The 19,501-nt window shown below is 44.5% G+C and overlaps 1 protein-coding gene across 1 annotated transcript in view; it reads right to left on the reverse strand.

Annotated features, from left to right (window-relative positions):
- The window catches only part of Gpa33 (glycoprotein A33 (transmembrane)), a 30,467-nt gene extending 11,324 nt beyond the window's left edge, over positions 1–19,143 (reverse strand). The window contains exons 1-5 of the mRNA XM_013021747.1: positions 19,101–19,143; positions 16,099–16,179; positions 6,318–6,434; positions 4,342–4,496; positions 1,688–1,904 (exon numbers count right to left, since the gene is read on the reverse strand). Coding sequence (XP_012877201.1) covers positions 1,688–1,904; positions 4,342–4,496; positions 6,318–6,434; positions 16,099–16,179; positions 19,101–19,143 — 613 coding nt within the window. The remainder of the gene's footprint in view (positions 1–1,687; positions 1,905–4,341; positions 4,497–6,317; positions 6,435–16,098; positions 16,180–19,100) is intronic.
- Between the last annotated feature and the right edge of the window lie 358 nt (positions 19,144–19,501).

A 19,501-nucleotide genomic window follows, 5' to 3' on the forward strand; every position in this document is an offset into this window, starting at 1 on the left:
CAAAACACTGGTTTAACAACTTCCATAATATCAAATTAGACTTGTGTTCTTCACCATTTCAGTTAGCTTCTTCCTCTTAAAATATAGCAGGCACTTGTAGAGAGGCAGAATCAGACATCAGTATTTACACAGGTTCCTGCCAACCCATATAGCAGCAGTTTAAAGTATCCCAAGTATATATGTATATATACACATATCTATAGAGGAACAGGTATGTGATAGTACTGCACACACACACACACACACACACACACACACACACACACAGAGTCCTCAATATGATGCCAGGAGTGATGCTGCACTTCTATAACCCCATCACTCAGGAGGCTGAGGCAGGAGGATCATGAATTCAAGGATAGCTTGGGCTGTTTAGTGGAATTCTGACTCAACAAACAATCTACCAGCAGGAAAACCTGGACAGGTCCTAGTACATCCATAAGATAGACTATGTATCTCTTCCCAGGTCATCTGAATGTAGATGAGGAGAAATGTGCCTGGGACATTTTTAAGCAAAAGTGAATTGCGAGTGATCTTTTTATTTAATCCATTTTTGTTTGATGAATGAGAAAAATACGTATAAGAGTTGGTTGCAACATGAAAGGGCATGGGGAAGATTCTGGAAGAACACCTACCTATCTTACCATTGGCTATATCATAGTGGCAGGGTAGAAGACCATCTTAATGATTTATACAGTACTAGTTTGCATTGCATTGACTCACTACAATGCTTCCAAAAAGTCTTTAAAAATAAAATTTTATCAAATAATGTAAAGAGGAAAAAAGGTAAAAGAATCCATTGTTTTGGTTTAAAGAGCCACGGTCCACTGGCACTGGACATAGACAACCTTTCCAATGACTAGTTTCCAGGTAGTTGCTCCCTTTCTCTGGGCCTCATTTACCTAATGATGTGTGTGTGTGTGTGTGTGTGTGTGTGTGTGTGTGTGTGTGTGTGTGCCTGTACTGGAGCTTGAACTCAAGGCCAGGGCACTATCCCTTAGCTTTTTCACTTAAGGCTAGTACTCTACCATTTGAGCCACAGTTCCAGATTTTGAGTGGGTAATTGGAGATAAGTCTCATAGACTTTGCTTGGAACTGTGATCCTCAGATCTCAGCCTCCTGAGTAGCTAGGGTTACAGGCATGAGAATGAGAATATTTTCCCTTAATGAGAATATTTTCCCTATTCTTCTAAAGCTAAAAATTCCAACAAGTCTTTTGTATGGGAAAAAAGTTATATTTCAAAGGTAATAGAATCTGATCAAGGTTGAAAGGGTAGGGAGATAGTGCCCTTGAATAGCTGAATTTACATTAAGATGACAACAGGGAAAAAGGACAGTACCCCTAAGACAGCCATGATCTGAACCTCTGAGTACCAACAAAGCCACATGAGAGTCTGCGATAGGATTTAGGCATTTTCTTTTTCTGCTCTGTGATGAGTTTGGACTGAAATGAGAAGAAATGATGCGGGAGAAGAAGAGCAGATGGAGCAAGGGACCACTGCCAGTCTGCCTCGTCTGTCTTGGAGAACAAGCTACCATTGTAGGCCATCAGCTCCACAGGAAGAAGCAGTGGTCATCCTGAGATAGACTGGGCCACTGCTGCCCAGGGCTTCATGGCTGTATCTACATCACACAGCTTCTGCTGCCTTTACCATCTTCCCACCCTGAGGAAAGAGATGGAGACACTCACCAAGGACCAGCAGGGAGACTCGTGCCCTGGAGATGCCATCCAGGTCTGACATCAGCGAGACAGAGCACTCATAAGTGCCATTGTCATCCATGGTCAGCTGGGCAATGGTGATAGATGCATCCGACTGCTCTGCGTTGGCAGATATATTGACACGGTTCTCATAACGACTCCCGTAGACGTAGGATTTGGTAGAAAACTTCCAGATGACCACTCTTTCCTAATAGGAAGAAGAAAGGCCAGTTGTCTTCACCCTAAGGTGAGTCTAGTCTTGACTCTAGTCCCTGGAATTTATTTATTCATTGATCCGCTCATCATTTATCAAACAGCATGACTTTCATGGCTAAAAATACAGGTGTGTAAGCCAGATTACCTCAATTGAAATCCCTGTTTCATTACTTGCTAGATTAATAAACTCAAGCAAAATGCTGGGCACCTCTGTGGCTCTATTTTCTCTTCTACAAAAGCGATAGTAATAATAACACCTATCTTTCAGGACTGTAGTGAGGATTAAAACACAGTCTGTGCAAAGCAGTTAAGGCTTGCCTGACAGGGTAAGTGTCTCCAAGAGCTAGCCATAATTATTATTGAGCATCTAGTAGGTGCCTGGTGTTCAGGGATGAATAATTCATGAGTTCTGTCCTCAAAGGATTCTAAGAGTAGCAGGCCACCAAATATTAGAACATTTTCCCATGGACTTTGAGACTCCAGGAGAATAAAGGTTTCACTTCTAAGCTGAGAAATCAGAGAAGACCTCCTTGAAGAGGTGGTAATTACACTGAAACTAAAAAAAGCAACTAAGAACTGGCCAGGCTTAGGACTGGGGGTGGAGGATGTGTGTACTGGAGGAGAATTAATGTGACAGACATTGGACATTTCAGGCAATGAGAGAACCACAGGAAGGACCTACAAGTAAAAGGAACATATCAGCCCCACATGGTCCAGTAGGGAAAAAAGTGGGTGTGTGAGTGATGGATTGATGAGAGGTGAGCGTGGGCGGCTGGCACTACAACATTAATACTATCTGTGTTCACATACAACACCCCACATACAGGTCTTATGATTATATCCATTTCTGCATGAAAAAAATAAGCAGGGCAGCAAGAAGTAAAGGATTCCTTCCAATTCATTCACAACTAAATGGCAGAGCTGAGAGCCGCCTGGGCATTCTAGGTCCAGAACCTGAACTCTAGAGATGCTATAGTGCCCATCTCAGACGCCGTGTATGTAGAATTTAATAGTTTGTAGTTTATCTTAGAGGAACTAGGGAGTAGTATCTGTAAAATATCTCTTCACATTGTGTACAAGTGGATTGGAGAAAGGGGACTGGTCAAGAAATCAGTTTAGCAGTTCAGGTGTGGAAAGATGGGTTATCAGGTGGTGGCAATGGAGACAGAAAGGGTGAACAGAGTTCATGGAATGCAAGGAGGGAGAGCCCATGAGATTTAGAAATGGGTCTAATGTGCAGAGCTAGAAGTGGCAGTCCTCAGGGAGAGGTTTGGCTTGGATGTTTGGCTGCTGTCCCTTCCAAGAGAGGAAACACATAGGAGAATCTTTGAAGGTAACCAATATCCCTCCTCTATGTGAGTACCTCTAGCTCTGGAGAGTCACCCAAATGAAAAAGCACAGTAGGGGTTTTGCAAGTGCATCTGAGGCAAAGATTTGAGAGTCAATGACATAGAGATGTTCACTGAGACATGGGTAGATGGAGACCCTCAAGGTAAGTGTATAGAGACATGGCAAACCCCCATGTAACTTTATCCAAAGGGCTAAGGGTTTCTCATAGAGCTCCAAGGGAAAGACAAGAGAGGAAGACTCCAAGAGCAGATAGTGGTTGCAGTGTGAGGTGCAGCATGGCAAGGGAGAAAGCAGAGAATGTGGCAGTGCAGGGTCAGGTCTCATGTGTGAGCATCTATGCCTAGGGGCAGGCCACAGAAGAATCAGAGTGGAGGAACAGGGCTTCTGGGATGGAGGTAGGATGGGAATAAGACTTCTCACGCTAAACTTTGGACGATGTTTTGATTTTTCAAGCTGTGGGATTATGTTATCTATTGAAAAACAGAAAAGTTAAATTCTTCAAAACTCTCCAAATGTGGAGTGGGGGAACCACTCCCTAAAATGAAATTTGGCATCAGAGTATATGCTAAACAAAACAAAAGAATGCAATGCAATCAAAGTCATTTGAAACTAGTCAATGGAGATACATCCTTAGGAAGGGGAATTTTTTATTTTTATGCTATTCTTGGGGCTTGAACTCAGGGCCTGGGCATTGTTTTTCCCTAAGCTTTTGTGCACAAGACTAGTGCTCTACCACTGGAACCACAGCTCCACTTCTAGCTTTTTGGAAAGACAGACTTTCTTGCCTTAGCTGGGTTTGAACCTTGATCCTCAGCTCTCTGACTCTGCAGTAGCTAGGATTACAAGTGTGAACCAGTGGTGCCCAGTGGAAGGGGGATTTTTTTTTCAAAGAAAAGATGATAAGATCTGGTTCCTCTAGTTGCAACATTCACCACTCTCCCATCCACCCCAGCTGGGTGCCATGGCTTAACCTAGCTCACATTCACTCAAGGGCTCTGGTACTTGCTTTCTAAGGGAGTCCTGTCCCGATCAGGTGATAATTATTCTCAGAATACCTCCAACTTTTTAAGAAGCCTTACCGAATGACTCCTTAGAAGTTTATCCCATTGGATAAGTCCCTCCCGGTTGAGCACAGATGTGCTGTAGGTGCATGGAAGGGTGACACTCTTTCCCCGGGCAGCCCGAAGAGCGCCCTGTGGAGTTTCCACAGTGATGGCATAGACAGTCACCCAGACTAGAAGAGAAGTTTGAGGGGGAGAGAAAAATAAATGATGTGGACATAGCCACTGATTGTCCAGGGGACCTCTGTAAGGATGCCCTAGGTGCCTGCGCACCCCCTCCCCAGCGCTCCAGCAGTGACTAGGATCACGGCACGCTAGCTGTTCTCCACACCTGGGTGGAAGAGACAGACATGTGTGCCTTGACTCTGCGTGTATCCCAAAGAAGCATTTGGTGGCTAAAGCCTAGCTTTGAACCTCAGCCCTACCTCTTGGCAGCTGTGTAAATTTTCTAAGCCTAAATTTGCTGTGAAATAGGAGCCATAGTTCAGAGTTGAAGGGGAAATGAAGAAAGACACTATGTGTCCATGTTTTTCTCAGTGCTCGGCATACAAAAGACTCTATAAACATTACCCAACATCTTTTTGCTACGATGATGATTTATCCATTTGCTTACATCTTTATACCAATAGTTTTTTTTCTTTTTAGGCAAGGTCTCACTACATAACTCAGACCAGTCTTGAACTCCCTGTATAGCCTAAGGCTGGCCTTGAATTCAATATCCACCTGCCTGAGCCACCCAAGTCTGGGATTACAGGTTTGTGTCACCATACTCACCTGACAAATACGAATGGAGTGTTCACATGTGGTCAAGAGCTTTGTGACTAATATTAAAATCAAATCTGATAGAGCATTTCCAGGAGAATTCACTATTAAAACAACAAAATGAAAAAACTGTCCACATGACTAGTTCCCACCACACCTGCTTTCCTTACCTAGTGACAATGACTCTCCTCCATTAGGAGGTGCACTGTGTCCCTCCCTTTAAGTCTGGGTGGGCTGTCACTACAGTGTAGGTGGCACATAGCCCTCTGAAGCTCACTCTGCCAGTGTGTTTGATGTGATCCTCTTGAGAGGCCCCCCCTGGAACCCAACTGTCATTCTGAGGAAGACCAGGTGTCTTCTCATGCCAGCTTCAACTACAAAGGCATGGCAGTGAGCAAACCCAGCTGACCCCATGGAGTATGGGGCATGGGGCATAGATCACAGCTATACTACTGCACAGCCCTACCCAACTTGAAAATTTATGAATAAGAGGAAGATTCTTATTGTTTGAAGCACTAGCTGTTGGGCTGATTGTTATACTGCCATCGGTGATGGATACTTGTGGTAAGGACTTGCCAGGCAGAGGCACAGCACTGCAGGGCCTGATAGCAAGGCAGGAGTGACTTCAGTCCATGCACAGGAGCAGCAAGAAAACCAGTGTATTGGGGGACATGAGTGGGGAGTAACAAGGCAGAGAAGTAGGAGTATTAGATGGACATTATTGTAGTCCTTACTTAAGAATGTATACTTTGCTATGGGAAACTGTTGGGCACATCTATGTAGAACTGACCTATTTGACATAGATTTAGCAGTTCATTCTGGTTTATGTGAAGTGGCTACCTGCCTATTCGGGAGGGGGTTAGGAACAAGAGTAGAGACAGGATAGCCATGCCAAAAGTAATTTCAATTGTCCAGGTGGTAGAGGTGTTGAGACAGTCCACAGCAGAATGTATTTAGAAAATAGAGCCAACAGGATTTGATTGCAGGTTGGATTTGACATGGTATGAGAAAGGCAGAGCCAGGTACAAACACAAAGGATCTGTTTCAGAACAAATGGAAGAATTGAATTGCCATTGGCTGACATGATGAAGGCTGAGGGAGGAGCAGGTTTCAGGGTGAAGATGATGGGTTTGTGGATCTGTGAAGTGTGAGATGCTTTGCAGAAATGCAAGTGAAGATCTTGAAGGGGAGGCTATGTAAGTTTGGAGCTCCCTGGGATATGAAGAAAGAACTTGCATCCTCAAGAGTCATCAGCTCTCCATCATTTAAGGCCAGAGCACACTGAGGGTCATAAAGAGGTGCAAGGAGATGGGGAAGCTGTCTGCAACTGAACCATGGGGGCTCCAGTGCTAGAGGTGGAGAACAAGAGGCAGAATCAGCAAAACAGGAGAACTGGCTCCTCTGCTCTTTTATTTATGTTTATATTCATATACTTACTTTATGTGTCTATTTTTGTTTATTTATAGTTAGGTTATTCAGACCCCCACTTCTAATACCCAAGAACATGATGGTATAGAAGAACCCTAGTAACTGATAACATAGATGCAAATTCAGTTTTAAAAATCTTAAATCAGCTGGGCACAGATGGCCCATTCCTATAGTCCTAGATAAGAGTAAGATCGAGAGGATCAAGCTGAGCGGGAGCAGGGGCAGGAAAGTTAGCTAGATTCCATCTCTTTAAAAAAACTAGCAAGAAAGAAGGCTAAAGACGTAGTGTAACTGGTAAAGCACCAGCTTGACAAGCACGAGGCCCTGGTTCAAACCCCAGTAACTTCGCCAGCAGAGGAGCCCTGCAAACCACCACCCCCCTAACTAAAATACAATATGGAGAGCACAAATGGTGTAATTCTTTAAAAAAAAAAATCTAAGTCAGCCCCACAAACTAAGTACCAGGAAATGGGTATTTGCAAGGGGTAGGGTGGGGCCGAGGGGAGAGGAGTAGAAGAATGAAGGAGGGAAGGAAGGAAAATGCAGGCAAGAATTAATTGCTTATACCACAGAACTGAGAAATAAGGGAAGGGGTGGGTGGAAGGTGGTGATCAAGATGCGTTTTTCATATAAACTATTTTGTTAAGTGGCAAAAAGAATCAGAACATGACCTAAACTTAAGTAAGGGAAAGGGTGGGTTGGGAAGGTGGATGAGAATGTTGAACTATAGATGATATTGATCAAGTTTCACTACCTTCATAAACTGCTTTGGTGAATGGCAACTCCTTTGTACAACTACCTAAAGAGAATAAAATTATTTTTAAGTAAATAAAGTTACTCTACAAGGTAAAAATGTATGCACATAGAAAGCTTTCCTATTTATAATAGTGAAAAGCCTCAGGATGGATGGGTAATAGATAGATAGATAGATAGATAGATAGATAGATAGATAGATAATAGATTTGTCTACCTATCTATGTATCTCTCTATATATACATATACATATATATGTGTTTATCTATAGCCAAGCTGTCCAGATCATACTCCTAATACCCGAGAACACTAAGGAAGAAAAGAACTCTAATAACAGCTAATACAAAGGGAAATTCATTAAAAGACATTTACAACCGATGGTCACTCATGGCTCATGACTACAATCAGTTCTAGAGGATCAAGCTAAGAGGCCAGTTGTGGAAGAAGAGTTACTTAGATTCCATGTCTACAAGATCTAGCAGCAAAAGGCTAGACATGAAAAAGTGGTAGAGTAACAGTCTACCCAGTGTGATGCTGAGGGTTTAAACCCTGAAGAGGAGTGGAGGAATTAATCACTGCTTAGTAAATGATTGTTGCTGTTACACTTTTTTTCATATCAACCCATTTCTTCTTGCTCAACTGTAATCTGCTATTCAGGTGTATCCAGGGCTAAAAGTTAATCACAAGAGACAGCCACCTTTGCCCTCACCATGGTTATGTGGTCAAAAAGGAATAGTAATCGCTAATGATTGTAACTGAAGAATTCATCCATTTTAGAGATCATTATAACCATGAGTTAAAATCATTTCCTATTAATAGATTCATGAGGGAAGAGGTAGAAATGGACAAGACAAAGCTCAGAAAGAAAATAAAAGCCTGGTGTGGTAGCACACATCTGCAATCCCAGCCCTGAGGAGACAGAAAAATGAGTGAGTTTGAAACCATCCTGAGCTACATAGTGAGACTGTCTCTAAACGAAACTAATGAACAAAAACCCTTTGCACAAATTAGATCATAGAAGATTTCTCAGATGGTATGTGTAAACCTGAGAACGGATTCCCACGTCCTGATGCCTACTTACATTTTCCATAATCGTAGATAAAAATGCATCCTACGTTTAAGAACTTTATGCCAAATGTCCAGCTTGAGAAGCTGCTGTTATTAACCTAAATCCTTTCTGCTGATTCAGTCTCTTGTTCTGACATTGCAGGCAACGAAACATCTGGCTGGACTTGGTCATTTCAATAGTTCTTTCTCTTCTTTCAATAGGTCTTGTTCTGATTAACTCTACAATCCCTCATTTGCATCCCCACTCAGTGGAAGAGGCATAGATGGGACATCTATGCTGTGACCAGGAGGAGAAGTTCATTTCTAGATGCTTCCTACTCCCTCCTTCGTGCCTCCTCATATATGTTAATATTGGATACCATCTCTCTTCAGTTTTCCACACAGCCCACATAAATAGCTGTGGCTCTCCTCACCTACTGCAAGCCTCCTTGCTTCCTTCCTTCCTCTCTCTTCATGCTCCTTTCTTCTCAAGGTAAAGCTCTTCTGATACTCAGGAAGAACATCCATCTCATCAAGTAAGTTGCAGTCAGGGTTTGGATTTGAAATTCTGTTATGTTAAAGGCTTGGTCAGAAGTGAGACTTTGGAGACATAATTGAGCCCTTAATACACTGATTTTTTTTTAAATTTCTGATGGGTATTAGGAGGCTATGGAAACTCAGGAGGTGGGACCTAGTTGAAGGGAGAAGACTATTGAGGACATCTTCTGATGGGGTTTTTGTTTGTTTGTTTTTTGTCGGATGTGGGGCTTGAACTCTGGGCCTGAGTGCTGTCCCTCAGCTCTTCAGCTCAAGGCTAGCACTCTACCACTTGAGCTACAGCGCCACTTGCGGTTTTCTGGTGGTTTATTGGAGATAAGAGTTTCACGGACTTTCCTGCTCCGGCTGGCTTTGAACCATGATCCTCAGATCTCAGCCTCCTGAGTAGCTAAGATTACAGGCGTGAGCCACCGGTGCCCAGCTCTGGTGGGTTATGCTTAGTTATTTTCCTTCCCTCCATAAAGAGATGGGTCACTTTGTTCCACCATATGTCCTCCACTGTGATATTTTACTCCACCTTGAGCATAAAAGCAGCTGATTGGAGCCAGCTCATTGTGGTTGGGAGCCATGAGCCAATATAAGCCTTTCCTTTTCTCTTTTTAAGTTCATTTTCTCAGGAATTTTTCCACAGCAATGGAAAACTGACTAACACAGTTGCTGTAAGTTGTTAATAAGGAGGAGGCAACAGTGCTTGATAGCAAATGTACTCATTACCTTGTTCATGTAACTGTAACCCCTCTGTACAGTATTTTTACAATAAAAAACGTATTTTAAAAAATAATAATGAAGAATACATTGATGCCTCAACCTCTAGAGGCATCTAGGTTGGGAGACTAAGTACTTTTACCTCAAAGGAGACATAAAAATCTTCCCATATTCAAATAATGTGTGGGATAAATTTTGAGCACAGGCATTGATCTAAAGAAAATATCCTAAATAACTCTGTCCCTCACGTCATCTACCACCACGAGTACCTGCTTCCTACTACATCTCTCCCAGGAAACTTTATTGCACAAGATGGTAGGATGGACAAAAACACAAAGATTGGGGCCAAACTGTCCAGCTGGCATTCTTCTGCTTCCTCAAGCTGGGTGTCCTTGGGTGACGTAAGTAACTTCTCTGTGCCTCAGTTTCCTCAATTGTAAAATGAGAATAACCAGTCTCTAACTCAAGGTTTCTGTGGGGGTTGGATGACTTAACATGAAGTGCATACTTTTTATCTTGGCCCAAAAGCAAGAACTCTTGGAATATTCTACATCACCCATTGGGTTTCCCCAGACTCAGCAAAAGGCCCAGCCTTCAAGAGGAGTCCAATAAGTGCTTTTTGTCAGCAAGGAAATGATTACAGTAAATGTATGCTCAGTGCGAGTGGGATTTATCACCAGAGAAACTGGTGGGGGGAAGAACGGTATTGTACAGAGCCCAAGACATCGCCCCCAAATAAAAAGAAGGATCCCACTGATCCTCCCCACGCCCAGGGAAAGCGGGGTCTATAAGAAGACCTATGTGGAAATGAAATCATTATCCTCCCAAGAAGCTAGGAGTAGTGACCCAGCTTGAGGCCTCGATGATTGCTTGTAAATAATTAAGGTTTGTTAAGAAGATAATAAACTATCTCTTGAGAGCTAAACAGAAAGTAATACGTCTGAGAAGATAATGAAATGCTTGATGGAACTGCCTGCTCCAGACCCATTATGGGAGCCATGGGGAAACTGGCAGCAATGCCTCTGCTTAGGAAAATCCATTTGCTTAGAGAAACCATGTTCCTGGGTAGTAAGGAGATTCTGAACCAGAGAAGACACAGCTACCTGAGCTGATGTCATATCACAGTGTGGAAGGCCAGCCTGGGTTCTAGGGAGAAGGAGACAGTCCTCCGCTGCAGGCCCCCTTCTCCTGCCTGGCTATGCTCCTAAAGAGACAAGGGGAAGAAGAGGGATTCAAAGGCAAGAAGGGGAGACTTTAGAACTCCATACATGTAAGGTAGGCACTGGTGGCTCATGCCTGGAATCTTAGCTACTCGGGGAGCTTAGATTTGAGAATCACAGTTCAAAATCAACCTGGGCAGGCAAGTCCATGAGACTCTTCTCCCCAATTAACCTCACACCAAATAAATAAATAAACAAACAAACAAACAAAAGAAAAATGAAAGAGCACCAGTCTTGAGTGAAACTTGCCAAGCAAGAGGGTGAGGTCCTGTGTTCAATCTCAGCATGGTATGCATACATGAACACTCACACACATACACACGCATACACATACAGAATTCCATTCAATAGCTTTCTTCTCAAGTCCTAGCTTCTTGCAAGGCACTATGGAGATCAACAGGGTTTGTTCCTGGCTGCATCGCTGCGAGCCCCTGGGACCCCTCCAGAACTCATGAGCACCTAAGGCAGCAGGGAATCTTATGCCCAGGCTTCTTCCCTCACTAGATAGATGCCTTGCTCCTCGGAGTGGGCTCTGCATCTCTGATGCCTCTTGTATACACCATGCATTGACACAACCCAGACATGGTCTACACAGAGCTGGATGCTAACTAGACCTTGCTGATTGAATGGTCTGTGACACAGTCCCTGCCTAGAAAGCAGTTTGAAGTCACTGTCAACGAACATTCTCACAGAACTTGATCAAGTGTTAAAGTACAAGTGTGATAACAGAGGACAGAGGTTCTAATGGCAAGGCTTACTGAGAGGGTGAGAGTTGGCATGGTCCTGAGGGATTCAATTCACCATGTTGAACTCATGTAAACCAGGGAATAAAGCAGGATGCAAAGCTCTGTGGACAACCCTGTCACCATCCTACATACTCACAGAGAAAGAGAGAGCAAATTCTAGTAATAAAGTATACACATACCATACACACACACACACACACACACACACACACACACCATAGATAGTAAAATTTGGGGGTTACCTTTGTGAACTTTTATGCAAATGTTCTGCAAATAACACACAGTATCATTGTAACTACAAAGCCAAGTGAAAGGTAAGGAAAGTAGACATTGTGGGAAACCTGAGAGAATGCTGAAACTGAGGGGTGCAAAGGGTCTCCAGGCTTTCTTGGTCCCCTCTGGTTGAAGACAGAGAGACTTCAGGTGGCTTATAGGTTTCAGAGAAGCAGCTTCTGGAATGGGAGATAGTGAAAATAGAGAAGCGAGAGGGAGCAAGATCACACTCTGGGAGGGGACAAGAGGGATAAAGACGGATTAGGGCACAAGTGGAGGCCCAGCCTCGCTCTTGGTGGGGGGGGACACATTCCCCTGAGTACAGATGGAGACAAATCAGGAAGCAATGAAAAGGCAGCAAGTTCCACAGTTCCAAGAAACCACATTTTATGTTCCTCTCCTAGTAACCTTTGTAACAGTCCTAACCAGAAATGGCTGCCTGAAATCATGTCTGATCTAGTCAGGTGTTTATGGCATCCCTGACTCACCAGGGTAGAAGAGGAGGGAGTGTTCCAAAGGTCACTGTGGGGGAGGGCAGGGAGCATCCAAAGAGGCCACTTTAGGGAGAAGAAAGAGAAAGAGAGGGAAGGAAAAAGGGAAGGAGGGAAAGAAGGCAAAAGAGAAAGAGGGAGGAAGGAAGTGGAGACACACTAGGTGACTGACTCTTTTATAAAATTGATTTATTTATTGTATTGTAAAGATACTGTACAGAAGAGATACAGCTACATGAGTAAGATAATGAGTACATATCCAATGGAGCATTGTTACCCCCTCCTTTGTTTTTCCCCTACTAGACTGACTTCTTTTTATTTTTATTTTTTTGTCTGACATGGGGCCTGAACTCTGGGTCTGGGTGCTGTCCATCAGCTCTTCAGCTCAAGGCTAGCACTCTACCACTTGAGCTACAGCGCCACTTCCAGCTTTTTCTGCTTATGTGGTGCTGAGGAATCGAATCCAGGGCCTCATGCATGCAAGGCAAGCACTCTACCACTGAGCCACCTTTCCAGCCCCTGACTCTTTAACCTAGAGAATTACTCTCTAGCTAGCCCCTCTGATTATCCATCAGACTTTGGGATGGGACTTGACATAGGCAGATTTGGAGAGAAGCAGGTGAGCTTAGGAGAGCAAGGCTTGGGGAGAGGCAAAGGCAGCCTGGAGAGAGACGGAAATAAGGAAAGGCAGCAGAGGAGACAGTGAAAGCTAGTGGGCTCTGAACCAAGTGAAAGTAGAAAGGGTAGATGCTCCTTCATTAACACCCATCTTCATGGTGCTGGGTGCCCATACTCCAGGATCTCTGCCAGACTCAAGGAAGACACTGGCAGCAAAGCAGACATAGTTCTGTTCTTATGGAGCTCAGTCTTCTGGTAACAAATAAGTAATCACAGAATAAATGTGAAACTGCCATGGTAATAAGTGTTCACACACTTGTTGAGAGGAGGGTAAGGGGAGTTTGGATGGAAGGGACCACTCTCCTGATCAAGAGCTGGGCAGGGTATAACAAAAGCATCAAGAGAGTTCTTGAGGGCTACGATCCTTCCTGTATGAGAGTCTTTGGTCTCCCACTGTCAAGCAAATAAACATAGAGGTCAAGTGAAAACAGCCTACTTAGTCTATCAGGGCAACACCACCCTACTAAGACTGTCCCACAAATCAACTATAAAGGCACACTATGGCCAGTGGGGTCACAAGCCTGGGCTGGATCCAAGCCTGATAGGCCACAATGAAAGTAGGCAAAGGAAATGGAAATAAATGAACAGAACTAAGATCACTGGGGTGTGGTGTTGACTTAAATTTTTGAGGGTGAAAGAGATCCCGAGTGATATGGCATATTTAAAAGATAGTCCTCAAATTCTTGACAACTCTTCTCATCAAGTGCTGGGGCTCACATCCCCTCCCTTGAGACAGGTTCTGCAAATGACTGACAAGTTGAATATGGTAGAGATGATGCCGGGCCCATTTCTGGGGTTAGGCTCTTCCATTTGCTATTTCTGTAGATGTGTGCTCTCGGCCTGCCCCCAGCCGCACTTACGAGGAAGCTTCCCTGTAGAGAGCTCACAGAGAAGGGTACCAGAGCCCACTCCAGCTTGCCAGCCACCAAGTGTACCAGCTTGGAAGTGGGGGATCTTCCTTTCCCAATGAAGTCACCCCAGCTGGAGCTGGCAGAGAGCAAAGCCAAGCTATTCCTTCCAAGCCTCCATCCCAATGGCAAATTTGCAAGCAAAGTAAATGAGTAGAATTACTTTTAATCAGTACATTTGGGGTGGTTCCTTAAATAACAATAGAATATAGAACAGATGACTTCTAGGAATTTGCTTACATTCCTAGATAAAGAAGATGTCATTTCTTTAGAGAGAGGGAGAGAGAAAGAGGGAGGGAGGGAGGGAGGGAGGGAGGGAAAGAAAGCATACTAGGAAAGACCTACTTTTACAGGCCCAGATCATGAGTTCAGCTTTAGCTTGTGAGTTGGAAGCATTTTGAGGTAACTAAGTTGGGAAGCTGTGTGGGCTGTTGGACTTGTGGGACTCTGGCTGAGAAGACATGAGACTACAAGGTTGACGTTGGTGAGTCATGCAGGAGTGGTAGCTAGCAACCAGAGCTTGGAGCATGGAGGTGGATACACAGTGATTCAGGAAGAAAGTTTAGAACTGAGCATGAGATCTGAGGTGTCACAGCAGCAGGGCAGAGGAGAAGGGGACTGCAGAGAAATAGGAGGGAGCCAAGGCTCCAGTGGCAGAGGACAGTGAGCAAAGATGGCCACAGAACAGAGCATCTCAGGAAGAAGGGGGAAATTAGCAAGGCCAAACACTACCAGGAGTACAATTTTGATGGGTAACCAGAGTTGATAGCCGCTCTCTTACCCCCTGCCCCCCAAAACATACTTTCTTAGACTGACATCTTTAGGGTTAGGGCTGGGGCATTGCCATCCTGACTGCATCTCTGACAGGTACAGCATTCCTTTGTCAACTGGCTTCAGACTGTGTTCAAGGGCCAACAACTGGTACTCAGAAGGGAGGCAGGCCTTGGGGATTAGAGCAGCAAGAGCAGAGACTATAAAGTAGACGAAGGGCAGATAGTCTACATTGCAGCTGTACCTATAGGCTGACCTCACCCTGCTCTGGACCAAACATCACCTTCTCTGGGCAAAAAAAAACAAACAAACACTCTTTTATCTGATTTTCATCTGATGCACATGTCTGAGTCTGAGCCTTATAAATCATCCATTCTGGGCCAGGCCATTGTACCAAACTTGGACATGTAAGTAAGCCAGGGCCCAGACATGCAATTCCAACAGAGCAAACCCTAGGGAGTTCCCCAGGCCTTTGAAAACAATGTGGTTATGTGGCTCTTCAGAGTGGACAGGTGGAAGGTATTACATTTAGGAAAGGACACTCTGATAGGAACAAAGATGACTGGGAAGGAATCCTACAATGGTGTGTCAGCCTCAAATGTTTCAAAATGGAAATTTAGTTCTAAGGCCTCACCATGGATTAAGCATTTACAGATCTTTTGAAACCATTTCATATGAGAGAAGAGAAAGCATTGTTCTCACCTCGCATGATATTTTGTGATGATGAATATATTTATCTACCTGTCTACTCATTGTGCCAATACTGGGGCTTGAACTCAGGGCTTTATGCTATCAGCTTTTTTCGTTTATGGCTGGCACTCTACCACATAAGCTACACCTCCAATTCTGACTTTTTGCTGGTTAATTGGAGATCAGAGTCTTTGTAATTTGTATGCCTGAGCTGGCTCCAAATTGCAATTCTCAGGTCTCAGCCTCCCGAGTAGTGGCTAGGATTATACACATGTGCCACTGGCAGTTGGTAACAATGCCTTTATTTCTCTTTGTTAAGCAGTACTTTCCTAAGATTTTCTAACTTAACTCTGGAAAATTAGGAAGTAATTCTAGGAAGGTATGGCGTGTGTGTGTGTGTGTGTGTGTGTGTGTGTGTGTGTGTGTACTGTCAGGTCTTTTTGCGGGTCATGGGGCCTGAACTATGGGCCTGAGTACTGTCCCTCAGCTCTTCAGCTCAAGGCAAGCACTCTACCACTTGAGCCACAGCGTCACTTCTGGCTTTTTCTACTTATGTGGTGCTGAGGAATCGAACCCAGGTCCTCATGCAGGCAAGGCAAGCGCTCTACCACTGAGCCACTTTCCCAGCCCACTGTCAGGTCTTGGAGATTTTTATGGCTCTGGCAGAGCTGATCTGTGACTTTCCCCCTGGAGCTTTCTTTCCTGGTGAGTCCTTTTCATGCATCTTTTTTTCAGGCGCCTGTACCTTCCATCACATTGAATCTTTCATGGAGTCTGGTGGCTACAAAGACTTCCTGGAATTGAAGAGCCCATACTTTTGTGCACGCTTTAGAGAAAAGAAGAACTTTCTGCATCAGTCAAGAGCTGTCTGCCATGTGGTATCTTTTTCAGTGATAACTTCAAACTCATCCACAGTGACTTCTGACCCTTATTTCTTGCCAGATGGAATTCCTCAGATGACCATCCATTAATGTCTCTCTGACTTCTTGTTACTACACTTACCCACACTAATAATAACAGCAATAATAATAGCAAGTGGAAAGTGTTCTATGCTCTTTACATATACTGAGTTAAAATATGTAATAACCCCATGGGAAGTACTATGGGTACTTTACACATTGGAAATTATCCCCTGTACTACTTAGACAAAGAAACTGGAGTTTAGCAAGGTGCACTGGTTCACCCGTACTTCAGTCAGCTAAGAAGTACCTGTGATGGCAGTGTGGGCAAAGATGAGAAGGATAACTCTTTAAATAGGGTGATGTATTTTGTTAATAATTGTTCAGAATCATGAGTACATGATAATAAAAAAGCCAGGTCCACTTGAGTTCATTTTGCTTTTCTAGTGCCATTTCCACATGCTCTGATGTTTTCTGTTTCCTCGAGTCCAACGAGCCCAAGACCTATTTCATTCATCTTGGCATCTCCCCCTACTCACACCACACTCTCCCCCCCACTATTAGTGGGGACAATCAAGATGGAGAAAGAGGGGAATGGCTAGGGGGTCCTCTACATCCCAACTGAAGCGCCACTTCCTCCAAGAAGCCCTTCCCAAGCTCCTTCCTCCTATCCTCCCCTGTGTTCAGTAGGCCGCATACTCTCATGAGGCAGGGTGGGGAGAGTTGCTTGGCTGCCTTCAGGGTCTGGCAATGGCCCCTTCACTATTAAAGCCTCTAGTTGGCCTCCAGCCAGGCCTTATCTGCCCTGCTGCTCTGGCCCCCTTTCTCCTCAGAGTAGATGAAGAAGAAAGAAAAGGCAGTGGGCACACCATTCTTGGCTGAGCTGGCTGGGAAGGGCAGGAAAGGGGGTAAGGGAAGCTGGTAAGGGCAGAAGACACGCTTTATCAGAACATACCCCAGAACTAGTTCTGCCAGATGAGTTCACCCAGGGGTCACAGAAAGAGGCAAAGCAGTGGCTCCAGGAAATTCAGAGTTAAGACTACTTCTCATTTTAAGCTCTACAAGCAGCGTGTTCTGGTTTCCCCCCAAGCAAACAGTATTTTTTATTCTGTAAGGGTTTCCACCAGCCTATGGGTTTCAAAGCCAGGTGTTGGGGAGAGGAAAAGGTTTGCAGGGCATGGAGGAGAATTCTGGCTTGGGAGAGGCTGTCTGCAAAGGCCTTTTCCTTTCTGCCTTTTTGCCATAGGGCTGAAGCATCTACCATCTGGATCTGAAGGCTGAGGTTCTGATCATTCCAGATTCTCCTCTTTTAGGGCACCTACACAAGCCATGTGCTCAGTAAGGAACTATTTAGATGAAGGATGAATCAAGTAGGCAACCTAAGCTGATGAGTAGGGCCCTCTGCCTCTGGGCAGGCAGTCTTGCTACCTGAACCTGAGTCAGCTTGAGCCAATTGATCTCTTCCAGGTCTACCACCAACCAGTATGATGGAGTCTTTCCTTCCCATCAGGTTTTCCCCCTTCCGGGGCCCCAGGCTGATGCTAGAGATGGAATAAGAGAGTGGACCTTGGAGCTTGGGGGAAGTGTGCTGGGTGGTAACCCAGGTTGATCTGGGCTCCCCACCGATATGTGCCAGGGTGTCCACAGGTATGAACCTCTGAACCAAAGCTTCCCCAGCTCAGCTTCCCCAGCCTTGAGCTCCTGAGTTCTTATATTGTCTCATGTCCTCCCTACTGCCAGATCCTGGAAGCCTGCAATAGTTTCTAAATACACTAAACGAAAGGTGCTTCTAACATCTCCCAGTTCCTATCTCTCAACTTCCCTCTCTGTTTTCTATCTCTCCTGGTCCAGACTTTCATGTTGATATTCACTCCCCTTCAGGAGTGTCCCTATACTACTACTTTAATATTTAGCACTTAATTTGGATTCAATCACAGGCCTAGAAAGGTCTGGTTTCTGTTTAGGCTGGGGCTGGGGACTCTCTTACTTTAGCTTTCAATACCCAGAATAGAGAAAGGCTGAGGTGTTTTGATCTTTTGAAAGAACTTTCTAAGCCAGGCACTGCTCAGGATAGTCGGTGAGACTCTTATTTCCATTTAACCACCAGAAAACTGGAAGTAGTACTGTGGATCAAGTGGTCGAGCACTCGCCTTGAGCTGAAGAGCTCAGGGACAGAACCTAGGACCAGAGTTCAAGCCCCACGACCAACAGGAGGAGGAGGAGGAGGAGGAGGAGGAGGGAAAGAAAGAAAGAAAGAAAGAAAGAAAGAAAGAAAGAAAGAAAGAAAGAAAGAAAGAAAGAAAGAAAGAAAGAAAGAAAGAAAGAAAAGAAAGAAAGAAAGAAAGAAAGAGCCTTCTAGTTTGTTTCTAGTTGTTGTTCTGTGCATGAAGTTGGGTGAAAGGCGTGCTTCTGTTTCCCTCTATATAATACAGATGTTAACACTCTTAACGATTGTGTTTCCCCCTCTGGCTTTAAGGTAGCAGTTAACTCCTAGCTAGCAAAGATGCTTAGGTCCATATCCTGAATTTTCTGAAACAATTCTGATTTCAAATACTTCATTTCCCTTGTCAGAACTTGGCATAGGAAAAATACAATCTTGAAGATACTCCAAGTTCTTCATCCTGGCAATGGGCTAGTGTTCTATTTACTAATATGCAAACAAGGACCATTCTGATCTGGGTATTGGTCTGAAAATTGCTTCCCAAACAATAGAAAGTGTAGCTATACCCAGAAGGTGTAACAATGCTGCTGGGGAATCATTTAAAAGTTCTGGGGGGAGTGCTTCCTTCAGTTTTTGACCTCTCTGTCTCACCCAACCCTGGGCACTGAGCAGGGGAGGGCTACTCACCTGCACAGAGTGTCCACAGCACAGGTTGCCTCATCTCAAACATGGTCTCACTCCTTCTCAGCCCCAATTCCAGCCTGGTCCTGGTAGGCACCAACAGGTCTAGGCTGACTGGTAAAGCTACAATAATCTGAGATACCTGCAGTTCTCTTTCTTTGCTTCTTCCGGCTGACCCCCCCCATATGCTCCACCCCTTCTCCAGACTGGCAGGTGAGCTCATAGGAGGTTGGGTCGCTGCTGGACCTGCTCCACCATAGGTCCCAAGGGGAGTCCTTCCTACTTTCCACTTGAGACAGTTACCTCCCCTACTTTCTTCATATTTGATAGAGTACAAAGTTCTGGACTCTCCCGAAGGTGTGGACCTCGCTTGTAACTGTCAGTGAGTTATTGCCTCCTCATAAAAA

This window comes from Dipodomys ordii, unplaced genomic scaffold (genome assembly GCF_000151885.1).
Source record: "Dipodomys ordii isolate 6190 unplaced genomic scaffold, Dord_2.0 Scaffold57, whole genome shotgun sequence".
In the NCBI taxonomy this organism is placed as follows: Eukaryota; Metazoa; Chordata; class Mammalia; order Rodentia; family Heteromyidae; genus Dipodomys; species Dipodomys ordii.